At 41.3% G+C, this 26,119-nt stretch overlaps 2 protein-coding genes across 3 annotated transcripts in view; one reads left to right on the forward strand and one right to left on the reverse strand.

Annotated features, from left to right (window-relative positions):
- Positions 1-3,329, forward strand: part of LOC119496557 (protein asteroid homolog 1-like) — a 32,101-nt gene extending 28,772 nt beyond the window's left edge. The window contains exons 4-7 of the mRNA XM_037783950.1: positions 693-995; positions 1,416-1,620; positions 1,716-1,854; positions 1,970-3,329. Of these exons, the coding sequence (XP_037639878.1) occupies positions 693-995; positions 1,416-1,620; positions 1,716-1,854; positions 1,970-2,261 (939 nt within the window). The 3' untranslated portion in view covers positions 2,262-3,329. The remainder of the gene's footprint in view (positions 1-692; positions 996-1,415; positions 1,621-1,715; positions 1,855-1,969) is intronic.
- Positions 3,330-3,762: 433 nt separating this feature from the next.
- On the reverse strand, positions 3,763-25,640 carry atp2c1 (ATPase secretory pathway Ca2+ transporting 1). 2 transcript variants are annotated; one of them, XM_037783937.1, is made up of 27 exons: positions 25,490-25,640; positions 21,517-21,621; positions 20,750-20,866; positions 20,126-20,215; positions 18,997-19,032; positions 18,821-18,882; positions 18,299-18,407; positions 17,432-17,587; positions 16,650-16,718; positions 14,284-14,359; positions 14,141-14,207; positions 13,301-13,425; positions 12,964-13,061; positions 11,953-12,048; positions 11,606-11,695; positions 10,727-10,831; positions 10,472-10,628; positions 10,209-10,379; positions 9,958-10,055; positions 9,803-9,853; positions 9,191-9,357; positions 8,411-8,479; positions 7,810-7,926; positions 6,486-6,633; positions 6,095-6,190; positions 5,511-5,652; positions 3,763-5,318 (listed from the first exon to the last, which is right to left on the reverse strand). In XM_037783937.1, exons 1-27 carry the CDS (start codon positions 25,511-25,513, stop codon positions 5,194-5,196), a joined length of 2,766 nt encoding a protein of 921 aa, XP_037639865.1. In that variant the 5' UTR covers positions 25,514-25,640; the 3' UTR covers positions 3,763-5,193. The 2 variants fall into 2 exon arrangements, with proteins under 2 accessions (XP_037639865.1, XP_037639866.1); XM_037783938.1 differs by lacking the exon at positions 25,490-25,640 and adding an exon at positions 25,337-25,460.
- Positions 25,641-26,119: the final 479 nt, after the last annotated feature.

Consider the following 26,119-nt stretch of genomic DNA (forward strand, 5'->3'; position numbering starts at 1 on the left):
GTCTGTCTGTCTGTCTGTCTGTCAACTAACCTTCTGCTAACCACAGCTGTGAGCCATTGGCTGCTGTTAGCAGAAGGCTAAACTATTAGCAACCCTTTCTCTCCATCTCTAAAACGCTTCGCCAATATTGTACGACTCTCTTTTTGACTTCACTGAAGGATAGTTACCTATAGACGTTCAAAGATTTATACGCCCTCAATTTATCTTTACAGCGCTGCCGTTGGCCACCAGCCTGCTGGTCGGACGGCTGGCTACTTAGCTAGCTTAGCTTGCTAATTCCACCATGCTGTCATGAAACACAGAAAATGAGCTGAACAAAGTTGTCCCTCATCTGGTGATAGCACTGTGCTTTTCTACGCTGTGACAAGAGTGTGTGGATGAAGTAGTCTCCAGCGGTGTAGGGGTCGGCTAATCTGGTCTCATTGGTTAATGTTAACTTTCTCAACTAACACTCGTGATCCTGGAGAGTGAATGACAGAACATATTGAGAGAAACTAGTATTTTCTTCAGCCATTGTTAAAAAAAAACAAGCCAACAATACTTGCTAGTCAGCGTTAACTAACGTGTTCAGAGAATTATTCTGCCTTCACTTAACGCTCCGCCCACTAAACACCTCATCATGGTTACTAACAGAGGGGGGTCTATAGTACTGAAGTACACTTGTAATAAGTACACTGTGTCCTGTCCTCCTGAAGGTGACGGATCTGGTTCCAGACTGGATCCGGCTGCCGCTGACCCAGGCCCGGCTGACTGCAGGCATCCTTGACGTGCTGCTGCTGCGGAGGATGACCCTCAGCTACATCGTGGATCACGCCGACATGCCCAGCGCTCACCTGACCTCCAGGCCGCTCCGCCAGGTGATGTACGGGTTGATGCTGGGCGACGGGCCGGAGGTGGAGGAGCGAGACAGAGACGGCCTCGAGCTGAGGTTCATCCCAGTCCGACCTGCAATCACCGACGCCACTCAGCAGCTGACACTCAGCTCACTGGATCAGGTGAAGATTAGCCGGCACCATTTTCAAAAACACTAACAATTTCCCTTTCAGAAATGTCAGGAAGTACACAACGCTCACTACACAGTCATCAGACTGAACTGAGCTGGACTGAACTGGACCGAGCTGAACCGGGTCACGCTGACATTATTATTAAATACACATAAACCATCACCTCACTACAAACTGAAGCATCTGTGCAGATATCAAACCAATCCTTGTATTAAATATGTTTAATATGAATTAATCTACATTTAAGTTCAGGTTAACTTTTATACATTTAAGATAAAACGCTTTATGAAAAGGTTTGTGTTGGTCGGGGAGATCTGTATATTCTGATGACATTGTGTTGTCTTCTACTGTGAGTTTTATTAATGTTTTAATGACACTGACCCTCCTCTTCCTCCTGTGTGGTGGTCCCAGGCTGAGCCCTCCCAGCGTCTACTGGTCTTACTGGGAGCTCTGGGAGTGACCGAGGATACTCTGAGGTGCCTGCCGTCTCAGCTGCGCCTCCCGGTGGCCGCCACCTGCTACTGGCTGCAGAGAGCTCAGCCTCCTCCGGACCAGGAGGTGGTGAAGGCTCTGCTGCTGGGACTGAGTACTGGAGACGTCCTGAGACACATAGCAGGTAATAAACAGGTTATAAACACTGTTATGATCAGGTTATAAACACTAACACCTGAGGTTACGATCAGGTATGTGATGTGTGTGTGTGTGGTTCAGCTCTGCAGATTCAGCGCCACAGACAGAAGCTGGACGCCGTCGTGAATCATGCCTTAAACCAATGGCAGTCCTGCCTGAAGGTCAGCGTCCAGCTGAATCAGCTGCTGGGGCTCCCCCTACCTGAACCATACATCGCCAGGTGAGTCTCCACCACCTACACCTGTTACAGTAGTACTCTGTTTCAGTAAAAGTACTAATACTGCACAGTAAAATACTTTGTGATAGTGAAAGTACTGTGTTACTCTGTTGTCCAGGTTGTATGAGGGGACACTGGTCCACCAGCTGATCCTCATGATGAGGTCTGGAGGAAAGCTACGCTCAGGTGTGAAACAGTACCAAACCATGCAGGCTGTCGTCCACCAGTTTCACACTCGGGAGGCGCCGGCACCGTCAGAGACCCAGGAGGGAGCGGCGGCTCCACAGCGCAACCCTTTGGACGACCTGACCGCCACCCTGCAGCTCTTCCTCCCGGACGAAGATGAGGACTTGGAGGCGAGCAGCTCGGTCAGAGTCGAGGAGGACCTGCACCTGAACCACCTGGTGTAGTTGAAATCTCGGTACCGAGCTAAAAAGAGAAAGAACCGGTGCAAGAACCCAGAACTGGCCCGTAAACAGGAGTGCCGGGGCTGGGACCTCCTCTGATCCATCCGACTTTTATTCATCATTCAGTCTCTGACTGCTGAATGTTTCAATCTTTTGTAAAACTTTTAAATTCTTAAGCTCTCTGAGTTTTTCTTCACTTCTCTGCTACTCAGGGACGAATGTTTCTCATCTAGGCTTCAGGAGTGAAAATGTGTCAATTTCTTCATATTTTTCCGTATTTATCTGATATTATTATTTTTATTTGAACTCAATGAGATAAGAAAGTAGGAATACAAATAAAGAAATGTTAAATCTGTGGTTTTATGGTGTAAAATTATATTTCTTGTCTGACACGTGAATAAAGTTTATATTTGTATATTGTATGTACACACAGTGAAAATATGAAAAGAAAGAAAGTGAGCTCCTTTAAAAGATTTATAAAATTTTAATAAACATTTTATTCTCATCCACACACACGGGTCATAAAAGAGCAGATAAAGAGAGTCTGAGGTGTGATAGGCTGAATTCACTTTTATCTTTTTCTTAAATATTCAGTTTACAACGATATAAGATAAGGTATTATAAATTCTCACATTTAAGGAGCTATAATGAGGGAATGGTCGACACTTCAAATGCTTAAAAAATTAAATTATCATTTTGATAAACTCATTGAGTTTGTTGCAGACCTTTTTGTTTTAATTGTCAGAAAATATAGAATAATATTTTCAGCTGAGTGACATTTTAAAGCTGCTTTCAGTCCAAAACCTGAATATATTTAATTTACTACAACAAACTAAGAAGAGATTCAGAATATTGTGACTTTGCTTGAAAAATGAAGATTAAGAGATTATCCAATTTGTTGCTGTTCAATTTTCTGTCGATCCACTTTTCGATGAGAAATTATTGATTGGAAACACTTTGACAGACTTTTGTTATTTCTGGTTTGTTTACAAAATTATCCCAAAACATAAATATGAAAATATGTATAAAAGTGTTTGGATTTTATTTAACTAATTATCTTTAAACATTTTATTTAAGTTTGACAGCTTTAATTTAGACTGTAGCAGCAATTAGTGATTATTTTCATTATTGATTCATCTGCTGATATTAACTGGATAAATCACTCATTTGTACGGTATATGAAATGACAACGTTAAAATCAAACATGCATTATGATCCAAACCAGATGCTGAATGGAAATATACATATGTGACTAAATCAAAATAATTAAAAAACAAATTCAGATTTCAATTCCCATGTTGTAAAAAGCATTATTGCTGCCAAAATCAAAATTAAATTAATATTAAATTGACAAATCATTGTACTCCTAAACATAACACTGCCTTAATAATAATAATAATAATAATAATAATAATAATAATAATGATAATCATCATGACATTGAATGTGCAGATAATGAAGTCAATAAAATTGCAAAGTGAAATTAAAGATGAATAAATCCCCATTTTATTTAGTTTTTTTTATTAATATGTTTCAGTTCAGTTTATAATCTCAATGTTTTCACTATTTCATGTTTAGACTTTCTGCTGCGTAAAAACAAAAAAAATGCCCACAATAACAAAACATCTTTAGTCCGACGGTGTATTTATAATAAATATGGAGCCGGGGAAAACGACACCATGATGATGATGAGGTGATGCTTTACAACCCAACAGACAGATGAAGGATATCTCCTCTCTCCTATCATTTAGACGTCTCTCCTCCGCCGCTGTCTGGGCTGTGATGGCGTTCATCCAACCTTTCAAAGTGAAGCCACGTGCTTCCTCGACTAAAAAAAGTCTTGTAAATGTATGACTTTATAATATCACAAATTTATCCTCTAAAATCTCTGGAGTTTATTCTCCGCCCCCCCTCCCTGGTGTTTTTAAATATTGGGTCAGTAGAAAACAGAACATTAAAGCTTTATTGAATGCTTTCAGTGAACTATAATGTTCCTTTAATAACGCCTTTGACTTCTTTAAATAATAACCGACTATCTGTAAATGTTTCAGTGCTTTAATCTTTAATCTTTACAGCAGGAATCAGGACCTGTACGCCCGTTAGCTACAGAAACAGGAAGAAATTCAACATTTGGTTTTCCCTGCGGAGCTAAAAACGTACGTACCGTTACACCTCCACTAAGTAAGGGATAATGTACAGCTAGCGGGTCATTGTTGTGAAATAAACCCCTTCAGGGCAACAATGACCCGCTTACTGTACATTATCACGCTTATTACACGACTACTTACTGAAGAAATCAATAATTTGACATAAAAACGGTCCTCCAGAGTCTGACATCAGAACTGCGTCCATAGCGACGGTCTGTTATACAGAAATTACAGACCGTAGAACGCAGTAGTGATTGACCAATCAGAATGATGTATTCAACAAAGCCCTGTAATAATAAACTGTGCACCACCTATAGAGGAATCAAAACAGGAAGTTGTCGCATTCAATCAGGAAAAGCGAGCTGAATAGTGGTCAACACCTTCTAAATGATACGATTAAAGAAGAACACGTATCTCTCCTTGATTCTTCAGAGGGTTACCTTAAGAGAGCACGTCCTAAATAACCAGGAGGGCGGTCTGCGGCGGCGGTTTCCCCAACGCTACGGTCAGAGTTCTACCATGAGGCCGAGCACGGACAGCTGCTAGTACAGGCTCACATCTCCCAACAGTCACCTCGTACTCCCAGTTTGACCAGTCCAGTCCGCTACCTTGCCCCCCCCCCCTCTCCCCGAGGCCAGGAGCGTCCTCCAGTCCCAGACCAGAGCATCTCCTGAGGACCACAGAAAGTCCTCTCAGTCTGAATTAGTCAGTGCCATCACACAATCCTCCTCTTCTTGTTGTTCCTCCAACCCTCAGAGTCCTTCGGGTGGGGAGGTGGGGGGGGGAGGTCATACCTCGTGGAAGCAGTCGGAGGGCGATCTCTTCCTCTCACCTCCTCGCCACCTCTCCGCCATCTTGATGGCCTCCGACACCACGCACACCGACGAGGTGAGGGTCACCAGGAACAGCAGGTCTGGAGGAAGAACACAGAAGTAATACTACTCACTGTACTACATGTTCTAAACAGGACTACAAGCATTCATCAGGGATGGAAACACATGTCTGGTGATAAAATGTGTGAACTCCCCAAAGATGCTGAGGCTCTCGGTCTGGAAGACTAAAGTATAGTGAAGTAGAAGTACGTCCAGATTGTAGTAGTACTCACCAAAGATGCTGAGGCTCTCGGTCTGGAAGACTCTCTGTAGAGGAGGGAAGTAGATCACCAGCAGCTGACCCATGATTGAGGCCAGGACGGCATAGCAGAAGGTCCTGTTACTGCACAGACCCATCTCATGAACCATACGGGTCTGAGGGGACACCACACACACAATCAGGACCAGGACCAGGACCAGAATCAGGAGATACAGGATCAGGAACAGAATCAGGTATAGGTACAGATACTAATTCATGATTTTTACATAATAATTCCTCCTATTACACTGCTTTGTTGAATACTCGCTTCTGATTGGTCAATCATGACATTCTGAGGGCTGTTATTTCTTTATAACAGACCATTATACATAGTTGCTATGTATAACAGACCGTTGCTATGTATAACAGGCCGTTGCTACGTATAACAGACCGTTGCTACTTATAACAGTTCTGATGAAAGACCCGTTTTTTCTGTCAAATTATTGATTTCTTCAGAAAGTAGCTGTGTAATAAACGGGATAATGTACAGCTAGCAGGTCATTGTTGTGAAATAAACCTCGACAGGGGTGATGCTGCACCGCCCTGTCTGATGGTTACCTGTGAACGAGAGCTCAGAGCGTTGAACATGTCAAAGAAGACAAAGCAGGTGAAGGTCATGGTGGTGTCTCGAGGAGTGATCACGTTGTCCTGCAACTGTAAAAACAACAACAAACACAATCAGTCATAAACCTGCTGGTTCACATCACATTTACATCACAGTCGGCTCTCTGTAAACTTAAGTACGTTATCATTAGGGGTGGGAAAAAACAGTTTGTGGTGAAACAACAGCAGCTCTGCAGAGCTTGTGCTGAAAAAGAAGCTCCGACCGATTGTTGAACCTCTGATCCAGGAGGAACAATGTGGATTCCGTCCTGGCCGTGGAACACTGGACCAGCTCTTTACCAAAGAGCACGTCCTCTTTACCAGAAGACAAACAGAAGTGACCCACCTCTCTCCAGAAGACAAACAGCGTCCCACAGACGATGACGAGCGCCGACACCAGAACTTTGATGAGCAGACTGCGAGTGAGGATGCTGTCTCTGACGTTTCGAGGAGGCTGTCTGATCACGTCGCGGTCCACGGGCTCCACGCCCAAACTGTCAACGAGACACTCACCGTCACAAACCCACAACAACGTTTATCATCTTATCAAATAACAGAGGGAATGTTCTGGTGGTGAACGGACAAGGAAACCTTTTTTAAAAGAGCTCTGCAATCTATTTGATTTCACAATTAAACCTTCAAAACTAATGTTTCTAATATCACATCTAATAATGGACGTAAAGCAGAGAGTTTCAAGAGCTGATGGAAACTGACAGAATCAGTCATTTCTGCACTTATTAGGATTTTTTTCTTATTTTATTTATTCAGTTAGCGGTTTAGTTTGATTTCCTGCTCGTTTTATTTCCTCTGGAAATCAACACTTAACCTTTATATACTTTTATTTACTGTTTTACTACCTCTTTACATCTGTGTGTGTGTGTATGTATGTATATATACATATATACTGTATATACATATATACACACCTATATATACACACATATATACACACATATGCAGGGTCTGAAATAAACTTTTTTCCACTTCCTGCCACTGTGGCAGTAGAGTATTTATTTTTGTCTGCTTCTCACACATTTTTTCTGCCACTTCTGATATCTCTGCGCTAAATGAAGGAATAACATTTTAGATCTGATGTCGTTCAATGTTTGATATATTTGACATTAAATTACAGTGTTTGAATTACACCGTAGCTTCCAGGGGGAGCCCTGTGTTGTACACAGTACTGTACTGTACTTTTTTATTGTCATCTATAGTAGTTATCTGCATAAAAACACACAATTCAAATGATTAGTAATATTTAAATATTTGCTTTGATTAAAAACAATTTTGGTAAGTTGTTAGGAAGTTAAACAGGTCATAATTCTCTAATATCTATTTTATATTGCTGTGAAAAAACCTCCTTCAAACAACTGGATTTATTCAAGTTTTTTTGCCAAAACCTTAATTTTACGAGATTATATTTGAACACATCATTAGCTTTCAGATGATGTACACATCTTCTATGTGACATCTCTCCCCCTAAAGACCCCCTGTATCCTCCTGGAAAAGACTAAAACAGGTCTATTGTGGGTCTCAGAGTTTTAAAGGAGTTAAACTGTGCTGGAGAAATAATGAATCATTAACTGGTAATTTCAAAAGGAGCAAATCTAATACTACTGGAATCATTCTGAAAACACACTAATACTACAATTCCCATGATGCCCCTGTACCTCTGAGCAGGAGGTCCGTCCATGATGATGTTGATCCACAGGATCTGCATGGCGTTCAGTGGGTTGGGGAAGTTCATCAACGTTGCCAATGAGATGAGCGTCAGAGCTGCTATACTCCTGGAGACCAGCAGGGGGGGCGAGGAAACTATTACTATATTATATAAACTATAAACTATATTATATTATAACCATTTAATGTTGCTCCACTCACTGCCTTTATATTTAATCTCACAAGTTTATTAAATTACTGTAGACACGCACACACGTCTGTAAACTTACAACTCATTTCATAAAAGAAAACTTCTGTCATCTCGTAATATATATATATATATATATATATATGTATATATATATATATATAAATAAATAAATAAATAAATATATATATATATATATATATAAATAAATATATAAATAAATAAATATATAAATAAATAAATAAATAAATAAATAAATAAATAAATATATATAAATAAATAAATAAATATATATAAATAAATAAATATATATATAAATATATATATATATATGAATTCTGTTGCTATGAAACCAGCTGTCAGAAAACATCCCAATAATACTGTGACAGGACGTTTCTACTCACGTGCTCAGCTGGAAGCGGACAAAGTTTTTAATGTTGTTGTAAATTCCTTTTCCTTCCTCGATGGCCGACCTGCAGGCAGAGAGCCAACCGTTACTCTCCATGATGATATACTGTATATGATAAACCTAACCCCCAACCCTTAAAGGGACAGTTCAGCTGTTTCTCAGTGGGCTTGTATGAGCTACTTCTCCTTAGTAGGTGTATTACCTACAGTAGAAACAGAAAGGAGTACCAGCAGCGATGTACTGCTGTGGACAGATTTTAGACACCTAAAAGAATCTAAACCAGTTTAAGTGGACGCTATATTTAAATACTGGTTTTGTGAATGGAGTCTGGTAGCTTGAAGAGAGCATAGATAACGGCTTCAGAAAGGGCTGTCTGACGGCGACTTAAAGAGGTGAAAATATTCTAAATATAGCGTCCAGTTAAAGTGATATAGATTGTTTTAGGTGTCTAAAATCCATCCACAGCTGTACACTGATTTGCTCCAGACTCCATCTACTGTAGTAATACACTGAGTACGGAAAAATAAGATAAGATAGTCCATCACTGATCCCCGGAGGAGAAATTCAGGTGTTACAGCAGCACAAGATAGAAATAAGAACAAATAAATAGAGAAGTAACAATAGAAAGTAAGAATAAATGAATCAAATCAGAGGTATACAGTATAAAGCTAGTATAAGAGTAGAAACTATAGAACTATACCAGATCAACTAAGAACAGTACCTGATACGAGCCCACTTCAACACATTCACACTACAGCTGTCACTGTTGACTCACAAGATGGTCTGGAAGTCGTCGTCCACCAGGATCATGTCGGCCGCCTCCTTGCAGACGTCGGTGCCCGTCTGGCCCATCGCCACGCCGATGTCGGCGGCCTTCAGGGCCACGGCGTCGTTCACCCCGTCGCCTGTCATGGCCACCACGGCACCGATGTTCTGCAGGGACTGCAGAGAGGCCAGACTGTTACTTCCTGATACTGACTGACACATGAAGATACGATACGACACGACACAATACGATACAAAACAATACGATACAAAACGATACGATACAATTCAATACGATACAAAACGAATGATACGATAAGAATGCCACGATACGATAAGAACGATACAATAAGAATGATACGATAAGAACGATACGATACGATTAGTACGATAGGATAAGACAGTACAATACAATAAAAACTATACGATAAGAATGATACGATAAGAATGACACGATACGACACGATACGATTAGTACGATACGATAAGAATGATTCAATACAATAAAAACGATACGATAACGATATGATACGATACGATACGAACAGGTTTAGCGGCCGTAACAGCAGTAGCATCATCTTTTACTGAATCGGCCCCTCAGTGTTTTGTTCAACCTGCTCACCTTGACGATCTTCAGCTTGTGTCGAGGACTGGCTCGATAAAACACGGCTATCTGTAGAGAAAAATATAAAGAAAATAAAAAAAAATGTTCAGCGATATCTTAGTCAGTATTGTTATCTTAATGTCAGTATTGTTTAAAGGTGAACGTGTTCTCACTCTGGGGACGACGTGTGAAAGCTGCTGCAGGTCCAGTTGATCCACCTCGTCTCCAGACAAACACTGACATCCTTTAGAGTACAGACCCAGACGACTGGCTGCAGAGACATAAACAGAAAGAGCTGGGTCAGTTCATTCATTCATTCATTCATTCATTCATTCACGTCGTCTGCAGACAAACTGACGGTCTCCTGCGAGTCTTTATAGGTTAAACTGATGTCAGAGATCTAAACCCGTCTCTGGTCTCTAACCTATGGACACGGCGGTCTCCTGCGAGTCTCCGGTGATCATTTTGATGGCGACTCCTGAGTTGATGAGCGTCCCCACGGCCTCTTTGACCCCTTCCCTCGGGGGGTCGATGATGCCTACCAGACCCAGGAAGGTCAGGTTCCCCATCTCAGAACCCGACGCAAACGCCAGAACTACAGGAAGAGACAGACAGACAGACGTGATGTCAGTGTATTCATGTGCTGATGTCATCAACCAGTTTGTGGTATGAGTGACTTCCTGCTACCTCTGAGGCCGGCAGACCCCATGTAGCTGATCTGCTGCTGGTACAGCTCCCTCTGTTGCTGGGTCAGAACCAGGCTACTACCTCTGCTGTGATACCAGCTGCACAGCTGGATCACCTGCTCATACGCTCCCTTCATGAAGTAGACGCCAGCCTTCTCCTGTACAGAGAGAACCACATCAGAACCAGAAACAGCAACAGGGAAACCAACCAGTACTGACCTGCAGGACAGAACCGGGTCAACCGATCAGTACTGACCTGCAGGGTGCGCTGGTAACAGCGGACTGCCATCCACTTCTGCTCCGAGGTGAAGGGATGCTCCTCCACACGGACGTACTCCTGCTGCAGGCCCTCCAGACCCATCTGGAACACACAAGACCTGGATCAGAACCACAGCTGGATCAGAGCCACAGCTGGACCAGAGCTGTGGCTCATGATTATGATTCTGTAACTCACATCTGTCAGTTTAATCTGTTTTATGTCTGGTCTAAGATGTGTCCCCCTTTGAAGCGTCTCCTGATTGGTTGTTACTGAACGCTGCTGCTGGTTCTGGTCTTATTACTAGACGTGACTGTGGAACGACCCGTCTGAGGAGACTCTGTCACGTCTTTTAAAAACTCACTGTTTTAGAATTTATTTTCTGTGATTATATTTATGTTTTATGACATTTTAGCTGTTTACCTCTCTGGGTTTTATGTGTTTAGTTTTTGTCTTTTAGTACATTTCATTCTCCTCGTGTTTTAAAGGTCTTCTGTTTTTATTGTAAAGCAGTTTGGACCTGTGTTTTGAAAGGTGCTATGTGAATAAAGATTAATATTATTAACACTAACAGTCATGGGACAGAATGATGAAGCCTTAGTATAATAATTATAATAATAATAATAATAAATAATAATAAATAATAATAAATAAATAATATGATAATCGGTTGTTACATCTGCTGCAGAAACATTTCATCCATCTATCGGTTTATTTCTGTGGATTCACTAGAAGAAGCGCAGCAGGTCCAAACTTTGTTGTTTTCCTTCCTCCTATTTCTCAGGTTTCCTCCATGTCTGAGATGTTCCCGCTCTAAAGCTGATCATGTGACTTAACACCTGGATCCAGGTGAACTCCGGCAGCATCAGGTAGCTTTACCTTCATGCCAAGGGCGATGAGCGCTCCCTCCGTCGGTCGACCCAGCACGTTGTGATTCCTGATGACCGAGTCGTTACACACACAGCCAGCCTGACACACACACACACACACACACACACACAAATCAGATAATACCACTTTAATTACAGATCTGTCAGGTCCAGTCTGTGTTAACGTGTGATAACGTGTGTTAACGTGGTGTGATTCTAGTTTTAAATCATTTCAGATCATTCAATCACACGTTTAAAGTGCAGATTAAACGTGTGGATATTATTATATTAATATTAAACGTGTGGATATTATTATATTAATATTAAACGTGGATATTTTCCGGCGTGCTGACTCACCTCTACGATCTTACTGACTGACGGACAGGCGAAGCCGTGGACGACCTCGCCATCCAGCAGAACTTCTCCTGCTCCGTTGTACCCGACGCCCGTCACCTGCAAGACAACACCATGAGGTAAAGAATACACTAACCACAAGGACCCACTATAAAAAGTAAAAACTAGTTTTAAAAACTGACGTCTATTAAAATCAAATAAAAAAACGCCGGACGCGTCTCGGAGAGAGATCAGCGACAACGACGTTGTATTCTGAATGAGAAACACTGGAAATAGCCCAGAGATGTATGTTTCTAATCTCCTTTACATTTATGATTCATAAAATCTGTAATGTTCTAAATATAATACTCATTGTACTGCAGCTAAAAACACTTCTGAAGCACATATTGTTCAAAACAATAATATGTTTCATGTGACAGAAGGTTAAATTAAAGCTTGTTTCATAATTTTGTTTTACTGAACTTGTGCTCAGACACGGTAATAAACACTGAATGACTAACACAGCACAGAATATAAAATAACATATTATATAAATAACAATAAATACTAAACAAACATCATCGGTATCGGCTCAGATTTTCACCTTCGGTGCATCCCTAGTTTATTCTTCTGTTTATTAAATGGTGTTATTTATATGTTAGTTTACATTAGGATGGCCTCCTCACTATATTATTATATTGTTTACAAAGAATCACTGGACTTGGTTATATAACATTTATATACTTTATATATATATTTTATATAATGGTCCTGTCTATTCTTTATTTGCTCTCAGCTGTTATGATTCTGCTTCTGTGTCAAATTTCACCAATAAATCTGATTCTATCAAGAAAAATGTGTTTTTTTGTTTTTGTTTCTGAAGTTACATTAGATATTTTATTGTTATAAATATGGAAATCAGATCTGTAGCAATAACTGCAGTTTCAGTCTCACACAAATAAAACTCGTAGCTGGTGTCTAAATGTGATCTGTTTCCTCTGATCATGAGGATGATGAGTGATGAAGGGTTCAGACCTCAGCGTGGAGTCCATCCGACGTGAACAGCTGAGTGACGGTCATCTCGTTCTTGGTCAGAGTTCCTGTCTTATCTGAACAGATCACGTTACAGCAGCCTGACGGAGAAAAAACACAGTCAACAGGAAGTAACTGACACAGGTCACAACATCAGACAGACCGCAGAGCCATCTGAATTACGTCGTCGTCGTCATCATCATCATCATCATCATCATCATCATCATCATCATCATCATCATCATCATCATCATCATCATCATCAGATAAACTAGTGAACCAGCTGAATGTTGACCAACTGAGAGTAGAAGTTGTTTTGACCGGTTGTTCAGTAACGTACCCAGAGTTTCTACGATGGGTAGCTTCTTGATGATGGCTCTTTTCTTCACCATGCGCATCACGCCCAGCGCCAGCGTCACCGTCACCACGATGGGTAAACCCTCCGGGATGGCGGCTACCGCCAGACTGAAGGACAGGACAGGACAGGAGAGCTGATCAGTTATCAATAATCAATACAACTGTTTACCACCAGGAACACTAGTTCAATTATCAGAATAACACGACTACAGGAGCAAACTGTGCCAGAAGCAGTTGCTGAGTTCAGGTTCTGGTTCTGGTCTCTGTGGTGCCGGACCTGAAAACTTAACTGGGACTTCAGGAAGCTGCTCACAGTTAAAACTACAAACTACAAACTGGGTTTTTATATTTCAGATGAAACAACAGATGTGTGATCATCAGTGAGCTCAAGAGGTGTTGGTAGGACAGAGGTAGGCCAGCTGTTTCCCCCTGCTTCCAGTCTTTATGCTAACGTGACGTCATATCCGTTCCGTATCCTTCAACCAAAACAAACCACAGCGAGCCGAAATGAGAAAGTAGAAAAGTTATCATATCGTGGTAACGTGCAGTCAAGCCGTCCGTCACTCTCATCTCCGTGGCCAAATGGGCCGACGATACAACTGTAGAGCACCCGTATACTGACATTTATGTTAAATGCATCCAAACGGCCCCGATGGAGCTGACCATGGATGTATAAAGAGAACGGAGCTGACGGGAGAGCTAGAGACCACCTTGGAGAAGTTAGAGGAAGTATACACTTGGGACTAGGTGAAGGTCAGTCTGACGGCTGCTGCTAGCGTTCAATCATTGACCATCAGTCTGTGGTTCAGTGAAGCTGAGCTACCTGACACCGATGGTGAACATGTCCATGATCCTCTTCCCCTGCAGCCAGCCCATCAGCATGATGACCCCTGAAAACACAGAGTGAACATGAGGAGACGCTGTAGATGAAGACTAACATTGACTGATGACTGAAAACCAACACACCTATGATGCCGAAGGAGTAGAGCGAGAGCTGCTTCCCCAGCAGGTCCATGCTCTTCTGTAACGGCGTCTTAGGAGCCTGAACAAACACACAGTCACAAATAATAATAAAAAATGATTTATTACAGTACATACAAGGACCTGACCCAATAAACATAATACGGGAAAATACTAGTACTGCAAACGTCAATAATCAGAAATATAAAATAGAAGTTTACAATAAAAAATATGTCTCAAATACATCTGTTTCACATCGAGCTGTCAAAGTTAATGTGATGATAACGTGTTATCGCAAATTCGTTTTAACGCCACAAAATTCTTTAACGCATTAACGCAATTAATCTTTTGGAGGTTGTAGCGGCTCAGTTTTAAAGCTAGAGTGAAGATACTGGTATCATAGTAAACTAGAAAAACCTAATGAATCCAGTGGTACCAACCATGTCATACTAGCTTGTCATGAAGGAGGTTAAATAACGCTCCAAACTTACACTAAATTTTGTCGAGGAAAAACTGTCATGGCCATTTTCAAAGGGGTTCTTTGACCTCTGACCTCCAGATATGTGATTGAAAATGGGTTCTATGGGTACCCGCGAGACTCCCCTTTACAGACATGCCTACTTTATGATAATCACATGCAGTTTGGGGCAAGTCATAGTCAAGTCAGCACACTGACACACTGACAGCTGTTGTTGCCTGTTGGGCTGCAGTTTGCCATGTTGTGATTTGAGCATATTTGTTATGCTAAATGCAGTACCTGTGAGGGTTTCTGGACAATATTTGTCATTGTTTTGTGTTGTTAATTGATTTACAATAGTAAATATATACATACATTTGCATAAAGCAGCATATTTGTCCACTCCCATGTTGATAAGAGTATTAAATACTTGACAAATCTCCCTTTAAGGTACATTTTGAACAGATACAAAAATATGAGATTAATCACGATTAACTATGTTAATGGATTGACAGCTCTATAACATATGTATCAGATACATCAGTTTTAAAACATAAAGGCAGGTAAAAGGAGGTGTTTCTGTGCACTATAATAACCTGTTGACTGTAACTCTACATCTAGTACATCAGCAGCAGGTCAGTCATCAGATTTCTTTCCGTTCACAACCTCAGTGTGGAACAAAGGCTCACTTGTTTTTTTACCTGTAACAGTGTAATGTGGTCGTAATACTTGTTTTATCTGTAATAGTGTAATGTAATGCTTCCTGTTAGAGGTTCTGTCTCTCAGTGTTTCCTTACAGAACAACACAGTCTGAACTTTATAATCAGTCAGATGTTGAGAGGTGGAAACCGACTGGTTCTGACTTTTAGAAGCTTTTCGTGTGAGTGTCAGTTTTATTCAGACTCTGAATTAAATCGTTTAGAATACGAGGGTGTAATTATCTCTGCTGTCACTGTCTCAAGTCTTTGTCGTGTAAAAGGCTGATTATGTATAAACGTGGCCAAGACATCAGTGTTGAGGTTTCTCTGATGTCCTCTGACTGGTGTTTCCATGATGCTTCAGAAAGCCCACTGTGACCTGTTAGTAGGACTGCACAATTGATCAAATATGAATCGCGATCAGGATTTTGGCTTCCCACAATTAAATTAACATGATTGACTGTGATATTGAGGTTTAAAATGTTCCAGTCATAGAAAACTGCTTCAGATCAAATCAAGCGCTTCCGGAACTAACAGCCAGACCGATCGGCGGCGCCGCCGCTCTGTCTGCGCTCAGCGTCTCCTCTCCAAGCTTCCATGATCAATGACTTTTAGTAATCAAGATTACTCCAGTTACTCGAGGAATGGTTGCAGCCTCACCTAAGTCATATTTTCAGGCTGTTGTCTGAACCCCCACCCCCCCCAAATATCTGAATCCCAAACTTGAAGACCGAGTATCGTACCTTCCCAACAAACAAATGTACCAATAGATGAATATTCAGGTCCATCCATAGAAAGCAGCGCTCTGTTTATTTAAATGTTAAAGTGCAATAAAAAGGTAACACTCACGGTCATTCAAAGTCATTTTTGATAACTTTAGTGGTAAATATTGGAGTAATTTGGCAGTGATTCCAAAGAAATTTCAAATAGGTTACTTGCTAATCATCACCTAATTACCATGAAATTTGCAGACATGTAAAATGATACCCAATAAAAATATTTTGTCCCTAAAATCAATGAGTAATGAATAATGGTGATCTCAATATTGATCAAAAGAGTCGTGATTATAATTTGGTCCATAATCGTGCAGCCCTACCTGTTAGGGTCTGTTATTATTATTATATATTATTATTATTATTATGTGTAGTATTATTATTATTACATCAACACAGCTGTATGCAGCTGGAACAGCTCATTTATATTCAGAAATAACGAACCTCTTCTGCTTGCATCATCTTGAAGACCTCCCCGAACTCAGAGTTCTCTCCGGTCCCGATGACGATGCCCTGAGGAAGAACACACATCACATCACATCACATGACCTCCTCAGTGTTACAGGATATTTATCTGGTTTATTTCTGCGTCTCCTCGTTGGACTCAGTGTGTGTCTTCTGTTCTGGTGTTACAGTATGTGTACGTTCTTTAGAACAGATAATAAAACCAGACACACACCTGGTTTTAATATGCGTACCGGGATCACAAGAGGACAGCTCTAAATACAGATGTGAACGACCACCAAGACGCACTGTGATCCGATCACTCAGACCCCTGGGGCCCTGTTCACACCTGGTATTAACATCAGTGATCCGATCACAAGCGGACAGCTCTAAGTACAGATGTGAACACACTCAAGACCCATTGAGGACGCATTGCGATCCAATCACAAGTGGTCACTCGAGACGCATTCTAATGCCAGGTGTGAACAGATGTACTTAAAGCTGTCCACTTGTGATTGGATCACTCAGGACGCATGTTAATGCCAGGTGTGAACGGGGCCTGGTCCACATTAAGGACCGCCTACTCTACTGAAGTCCTGCAGAGTAGAGACAGAAATTCTGATTTGAACGTCTTTCAGAAGTCTGATTTAAGATTTCTTTAATGTTTCAAATGCCACCTGTAAAATATAAAATACAGAACCAGAGCTGAATGGAAACACAATGGAACTATTCTAATAACGTGTTCAGACAGAGATACAGGAAGTGACATCATCCTGCGGTACCTTGGCTCTGCCGCAGCGCACCAGCGTCCCCATGAAGGCGATGTTGCTGCGGGACGACACGTCTCCGTTGGTGGACGCCAGCTGGTGGTAGGTGGACTTGGAGCAGGGCGTGGTCTCCCCCGTCAGACTGGACTCGTCCACAGACAAGTCTGTCGCCTGAGAGGACAAACGTCTCTTTACTCTACTGTCTCATCAACACGGCGGTAAAAAGTCACTTTAAACCAGACACCAGGAAGCAGGCAGGGATCAAGTATATAACAGCTGGTATATCATGTTCTGATGTTAGTGGTTAGCTGATAACCAACATCTCCTCCACTTTAATTAGACCTCTATCAACACAGATTTATTTACTTCATGATCATATTTGTTTCTGACAAACAACTCAGACGTGTCATCAGAAAAGAAGGACACGGGGTTTCTAATACAGCGTCCAGGTTTCTTTTGGAAAGAAGCAGCTCACATATTGTAGTTTAAACAAACAGAAACAGCTTCACAACCAGCTCAGTAACACCTGTGAGTGTTTCAGTAACTCTGTCTCTTTATGGGCAGGAAGGTTTCTAGAAAGAACAAACTATAGAGAAAATACAGATCAGGTTTTAAGAGTTTAATGAGTTGTTGAGATAAACTTACTGGAGCCTTTACTGTTGTGAACTAGTGTGATTGTTAACTGAACAGTGGATTTATTGACTCTGTATTTAGTTTCCAGTTCCACAACCGCTCCTCGCTAAGGGATTATAGGAGCTGTGTAAACTGAACCATCAGTGTGATTGTAGTGAGCAGCTTCCTGTTAACAGGATGTGTAACTAGTGAACCTGCCCTGGATAAATAAAGAAGAAGCGGTGGTGATGATGAAACCGGAGTGTTTACCTCGACCAGGCGGACGTCTGCTGGGACTCTCTCTCCCACCGACAAACAGACGGTGTCTCCGGGAACCAGATCTCTGGCCAGCAGCTGCTCCAGGTTCCCCTCCCTGATACTGGGAACCAACATTACAATGGCATTATGACCTTCATCTGCATATATACAGAGAAAGACAACCTGTATCTACATAAATACAGAGAAAAACAACCTCCATATATGTAGAGAAAACCAACCTTTATCTGCATATATATTTAACCTCCTTCACGACAAGCTAGTATGACATGGTTGGTACCAATGGATTCATTAGGTTTTATAGTTTCATATGATACCAGTATCTTCACTCTAGCTTTAAAACTGAGCCGCTACAACCTAAAAATCACAAGTTGCGTTAAATAAATTAGTGGCGTTTAAATGAATTTGCGTTAACGCGTTATTATCACATTAACTTTGACAGCCCTAGTATAAACATTTTGTGGAACAGAAGAATAAGAGAAAGAGGAAGAGGAAGATGAAGGATTAAACTCTCACCAGTGACATCCTGGAGGCACCAGCTTCCCAAGTTCTTCTAGAGACTTCTCTGAGCGGTACTCCTACACAACAAGTCAGAACAACAGAGCTGTGAACCAGCTGCATCATCCAGACTGAACATCTGGAGATGATTCAAATTCACTTCATTAACACTAATGAGGTGTGTACGGACTCACCTGGACAAATGCTACCGTCACTACTATGATGATGGCCTGTTAGAGAGAGACAGAGAGACAATTTATTTCATTTACAAAGAGATAATAACTCCAGGTTTAGGCTGTGTTGAGACAAACAGCAGAAATCCTTCATAAGGGAAGAGAAGGTAGAACACTGTGTAAATGATGTTATACATTATTCATCCCACTAATGGATCATTACAGAAACCGGTCGGACTGCTCCCTTTTAAACACGTCTCCACCAGCACAATGTGGCGTTGAATTAATGCAGGTTTCTGATCAGGCTGAGGAGGTCCAGTACTACAATCCTGTTCTGGTTCCTCAGGGTTCATGGTCTCCAGAGGGTCTCTGACAGCATCTCTGACCTTCCCTATAGCACCACCAGCAGGACAAACCTTATGGTTGACCACAACACATCATAACGCAGCAGCAAACAGAGAACATGGTGGTTCTCAGGCAGGAGGAACGTCGTTCTCCGTGACTTCTAAGCTGATTTCTTTCCTCTCAGATGAAGACTTGTATCCCCGTGAGGAGAACTGAGTCACCCAGAATCTAAAAATATGAGTCTCATGTCTGTGTGTTCAGAGTGATGATGAGGAATAGGAGGAGGAGGAGGAGGAGGATGGTTTCTTAGGGTTTTAAATGAGTTGTGCATGTGTTATTAGAGAACTAACTTCCTGTCACCTGACACCATCTTTTCTAGCATCCATCACGTCTCCCTGACCTGTGACCTTTCCTCTAGCGCCACCTTCAGGACATTAAGTTAAATGTTCTGCTCCACTACTGACTACAGATCAGTCTTCATGTTTCATGAGGTTTGGGATCAACACAGCAGGACGTCGTAGATATTTACATATCGGACATGTCGTCTCTGTTGTTTGAGCGCCTGCTGCGCGTCTACGTTGACAACAATGGATTTTGAGGGCGCAAAAAACGCAGCATGTGAACAGCCCCTTTATCCTACCCCACGTGATCTATGAAATTATTTGCTGCTGCAACATTTTCAAGGATCCAAAAAAACAGAGACAAAAGGTTTAATATCTGAAGTCAGGCAGCAGTTGTTTCCTTCTATTAATAAGAGGAGAAGAGCTGCAGGAGAACAGCTGGAGACATGTGAGCTGTAACGTACCACAGTGATGCTGATGGCGTCATCAAACTGGTGCATGAGAATGCTGATGACGGCCGACGCCAACAGCAACAGGATGAGAGGATCTTTGAACTGCAGAGAGGAAGAAGAAGAAGAGGAAGAGACATCAGTGAGACAACCATGTGATGGATGACACCAGACCAGACGCCAAACGGTTAATGGACTTCTTTACACTACATGTTTCCTCTGACTGTTCCTAATATATGAGGAGAGGAAACCCAGGAGCACTAGAAGACATCTTAAGATGTGAAAAACACCATCAGACCTTTTTCCCATCTCGTCTTCCTCTCCTCTGATAAACGGTGATTGAATGTTGTTACTGATAAACAGACAAGAGGTGTTAGAGGTTATGTGAGCTAAAAGAAACAGAGCGTGAAATGATTTCACAATATTATATCGTCAGTCATAACATGATCTGAACGTCTGAATGAAATAAAAATGATAATCAAACCCAACTTTGTCATAAAATGCTGAGCCTCCAGACATTTTATCAGCACAGATATAAATAGTCTTTCTGCTGGTTTCCTGTTTGGTGAGTGGAGACTGATTACTGGGCAGACCAGTTACAGTTTACTGGTGAATAAACTGGCACAGATTATTATTTACCTGGGAGATGTATTTCTTCCATAGCGGCTCCTCTTCACTGATGTCAAACTCATTCCAGCCATGGTAGGCTCTCCTCCGGGTCACTTCCTCCTGAGTCAGACCCCGCTGCAGGTCTGCCTGTCAGAGCCATAGTCAGTCATTAATATTAGTATTATTATTATTATAATTATCATCATTATCATTATTATTGTTAGTATCGTTATTGTTATTATATTTACTATTATCATCATTATTATTGTCATTATCGTTATTATTTTTATTATACTTATAATAATTATAACAATAGATAGTCAAAAGATAAACAGCAAGTAATGCAAGTCAAGAAATTGAAATAAAATTGAACAAATTACAATAAAAATATGATTTTTTAAATTATTATTGTTATTATTATCGTTATTGTAATTATTATTATTGTAGTTATTATTATTAGCCTTATTAGCATTAATATTATTGTTATTATTATTATTGTCGTTGTTGTTATTATTATAGTTATTATTATCATTATTATTATTATTGTTATTATTATCATTACTATTATTGTTATGAATATTATCATTTTTATTTTATTATTATTATCATTATTATTTGTATTATTATCATTATCATCAGCACCAACAGAACCCAGATGGATGGGTGTTTTAAGACTTCACTGCTGAATGTGAGACAGCCTTTCTTTCTAAATAGGTCGGTGGTTTCTAAAAGGTTCTGCTGAGGACCGGCCACAGATGTATTACGGTTAGTTAGCAGCTGGTCTGAGGACAGCCTACCTGCAGGACACACACTACTTCATTGACGGGGAGTTCGCTGGCTTTTCTGGAGGTTAGTACCGGGACCATGGTCTCATCTTCACTGAATGATTGTCTCTCGGAAAGCTGCAACACAAACACACAGAGAACAACGTCACTGAAACAGGCTGGAGGATATTTAACTGTGCATTTATCTGAGCTGTACAACCAGTCTGACACTGGAGACTGAAATCAACTGAAAACTGTTTATAACAAAAGTCAACCTGAAGCAGCGTAATCCTCCTCTGGCAGCAGACCTCATTATATCAGCACTCACTAAGCCTACCTGACAACCAGAAGATTACAGGAATCTGATTACTTCACACGGAAGGAAAGTGTTGCTGTAGTAGAACAGGACTGTGTATTGTCAGGACAGAGGGATGAAGAAGAACCAGATAGTCTGATTGACACCATCAGGTGGTGATGATTCGTCTTTATCGTATCACTGACACCAACACACTGTGACAGTGACACACTTTAATATATTAACATCTACCTACCAGGACCTTTAGAAACACTAAGAAGACTTTAATTCACACCAAATATGCCTCAGATGGGATCAGGTCTCAGGACTAGAAGGGTTAAATTAATCCACCACTGAGGAGGCCCAGACCTCAGCAGTGGAGGACAAACTGCAGTTTCCAGGTATTTCTCATCTACCTTCAATATTTATACAGCCAGAGTCTGAAGGAGGGAAAACTACGAACAAATGTTCAGTGGTTCAGCAGCGAGGTCTGAGCTGCTCAATGATCTAAATGTGATGAATAAAGTGTAAACTAAAAGAGTTGAGCTAAACTAGAGTTGAGTTAAGCTAGAGTTGAGTTAGTCGTGACAGATGAGCTGGTGAAAGAGACAAATAGCCTTCAGACACTTTCACACAATCTGACTGCTCTTCTTTCCCCTTCAAAATAAAACAGCAGAATCACAAACATCTCTCAGCAGCAAATCCGTTGTAATTTAGTAATTACTGATAGTCTAGACGAAACCAAGAAGACACAGCGATGCATCAGCAGACACAGACAGTCCACTTCGACATGTGGACCCGGGGATCGAACCGCCGACCTTCTGATGGGTGGAGGACACTCTCTACCAGAGCCGTCCTCATACAGCTGGAGCTTCGGTTTAAAGTTAAACTTTGAGATGTAAAGTAGCTCCACTGTGACTTCAGATGAACGGTTTTCGAACCCTGCTGTGATGAAGAGATGCATCATGGTCAAACAGTCTAAAAGCACAAAGATGAAACTCTGCTGCTTTTCTGACAACAGCTGCTAGATGGCGCTGCGGTAACGCTGCCGCCATTTTGGACTGAAACCACCAATGAGTCTGTGTCCATGGATGTATAAAGAGACGTCTGTAAATCAGAGGATATAAATCAACTTCCCAGTAGAAACACTTAAATAGCCCTCATTTAAATCATTATGTCGGCAGTTAATAAGTTAAAAACCTATTCTTATAGAAAGAAAATGACTCCTCTGTGTTAGTGTCTATTAGAAATACATATAATATATAATATAATATATATATATAATACTCACAATATATAATATAATATACTGTATATAATACTCACACAAACATTTGATTTGAAAACAATGATCACTCAGAAACTGTTGTTCATAATGTAAATATGGGGCTTACTGCTGATTCTCTTCTGTTATTTGTTTGAACTTTACTCCTACACTTGTTTTAAGATGTGAACACTGATATTCTAAATGTACTGGGGGTTTTAGTGTTGTAATACTTTTGGTAGTGTGTATCCTCTTGGTATGGTATTACGGGTTTCTACCACACCTCACACATAATTTACATTCCTTTCATGTGAATTGACAGCAGAGGGCCAAACGCTAAACTCTGTCACCGATTGGTCGGCCGAGTGTTGGAGCTTCCTTATTGACCGTTGCTCGGAAACAGTCCTCTATGCAAATAAACCCGTCCAGCGTGACGCGTTCGGCACACAAAACTCTCTACGGTAGAGACCACAGACCTATATACAGTCTACAGTAGAGACCACCGACCTATATACAGTCTACGCTAGAGACCTCAGACCTATATAAAGTCTACGGTAGAGACCTCAGACCTATATACAGTCTACGGTAGAGACCACAGACCTATATAAAGTCTACGGTAGAGACCTCAGACCTATATACAGTCTACGCTAGAGACCTCAGACCTATATAAAGTCTACGGTAGAGACCTCAGACCTATATACAGTCTACGGTAGAGACCACAGACCTATATAAAGTCTACGGTAGAGACCTCAGACCTATATACAGTCTACGCTAGAGACCTCAGACCTATATAAAGTCTACGGTAGAGACCTCAGACCTATATACAGTCTACGGTAGAGACCACAGACCTATATACAGTCTACGCTAGAGACCTCAGACCTATATAAAGTCTACGGTAGAGACCACAGACCTATATACAGTCTACAGTAGAGACCACCGACCTATATACAGTCTACGGTAGAGACCTCAGACCTAAATAAAGTCTACGGTAGAGACCTCAGACCTATATACAGTCTACGGTAGAGACCACAGACCTATATACAGTCTACAGTAGAGACCACAGACCTATATACAGTCTACAGAGGAGACCATACACCTATATACAGTCTACAGTAGAGACCTCAGACCTATATACAGTCTACGGTAGAGACCACAGACCTATATACAGTCTACAGTAGAGACCACAGACCTATATACAGTCTACAGTAGAGACCACAGACCTATATACAGTCTACAGTAGAGACCACAGACCTATATACAGTCTACAGAGGAGACCATACACCTATATACAGTCTACAGTAGAGACCACAGACCTATAAACAGTCTACAGTAGAGACCTCAGACCTCTATACAGTCTACAGTAGAGACCTCAGACCTCTATATAGTCTACAGCAGAGACCACAGACCTATATACAGTCTACAGTAGAGACCACAGTTACAGTAGAGACCACAGTCTACAGTAGAGACTAACTTATACCTCACCACATAGATACAGTATTGGATATAGAATTTAATTTGCATTAGCATCACCACCTGCAGCATCACACAAACACACACCCACAGACACACACACACCCCCACACCCACAGACCCACAGACAGACCCACAGACAGACAGACACACACACACACACACCCACAGACACACAGACACACACACACACACACCCACAGACACACACACACAGAGACACAGACACAGACACACACACACACACACAGACACACAGACACACACACCCACAGACACACACACACAGAGACACAGACACACACACACACACACACACACAGACACACAGACACACACACACAGAGACACAGACACAGACACACACACACACACACAGACACACACACAGACACAGACACAGACACAAACACAAACACAAACACAAACACACACACACACACCCACACCCACAGACACACAGACACACACACATAGAGACACAGACACACACACACAGAGACACAGACACACAGACACACACACACACAGGATGTTAATGCTCATGTTTGCCACATTTAGCTTGTTAGCTAGCACCGTCGCTGGCTAGCTAACAAGGTTCGATGAGACAACAACCGAACAAGGACGAGCAGAGGGAGAGAGACCGAGACTGAACATCGTAACTCGGCCAACAAGCAGAACACCCCCCGCTGACTGGTCCACCACCACCATGTCAACAAACAGCCGCCAGCTAACAGCAGCTAACACTAACACTAGCATTAGCCTTAGCCTCCCCCGGTGTGTGACAGCAGATCTCAGAGCTCCTCTCCGGGAGCAGAACTAACCCAACAACCGGCCGCCTGGCTCCATCGCGGCGGGGCTTCTACCTCCAGACGACTGCCTGGTAATCATGTGTGTTTTTTCACCAACAATAATCTGGATTCTGTCTTTAATGAGTCGTCATCCTAAAGGGAAAAGTCAGGAAGTATTTAACTTACCAACAGCTCCCGTTTCTTCAGCATCTTCCGTGTAATCCCAGCGCGGAGCGATCTGCTCTGACAGAGCAGAGTCCACCACGTCAGCTCCGCCGACGGCAGCGAGCTCCGCGCCTCCGGCTTCACTGTCAGAATAAGAGCAGTTTGTTTACGTAGGGCTGTGTCGGTTTTACATAAAATCTATGACTACCAAAATCTGTGGTCACAAAGAGCAAACAACACATGTTTTGATGTCACCATTTCTGATGGCTGTCGGCACGAAAACATCTGTACTTTCTAAATCTTCTTCTTCTTGTTTAGTAGTAGTTGTTATTATTATTATTATTATTATTATTATTATCATTATTATTATTATTATTATTATTATCATTATTATTATTATTATTATTATTATTATTATCATTATTATTATTATTAGTAGTAGTAGTAGTAGCAGTAGTAGTAGTAGTATTAGTAGTAGCAGTAGTAGTAGTAGTAGTAGTAGTAGTACTAGTATTTTGTATTATGTAGTAGTTATAACATAACAGCAAAAGACAACTTATCAGCTGTTCAACTACATATTGTTCAAGCTATACATGTTTTATTTAAATGGAGTATTTACAGCTGAAATAAACAACTGTTTTTAAACTCTAA

Source organism: Sebastes umbrosus, chromosome 11 (genome assembly GCF_015220745.1).
Source record: "Sebastes umbrosus isolate fSebUmb1 chromosome 11, fSebUmb1.pri, whole genome shotgun sequence".
NCBI classification, from domain to species: domain Eukaryota; kingdom Metazoa; phylum Chordata; class Actinopteri; order Perciformes; family Sebastidae; genus Sebastes; species Sebastes umbrosus.

Coding starts and splice junctions, on each gene's coding strand:
- atp2c1 (XM_037783937.1), bottom strand. CDS start 25,513: ATGCTGAAGAAACGGGAGCTGTTG. Junction 16,719..17,431: donor TGCGCTGCGGCAGAGCCAAG/GTACCGCAGGAT, acceptor GTTCTTCCTCAG/GGCATCGTCATCGGGACCGG. Junction 13,062..13,300: donor ACCCATCGTAGAAACTCTGG/GTACGTTACTGA, acceptor TTTCTCCGTCAG/GCTGCTGTAACGTGATCTGT.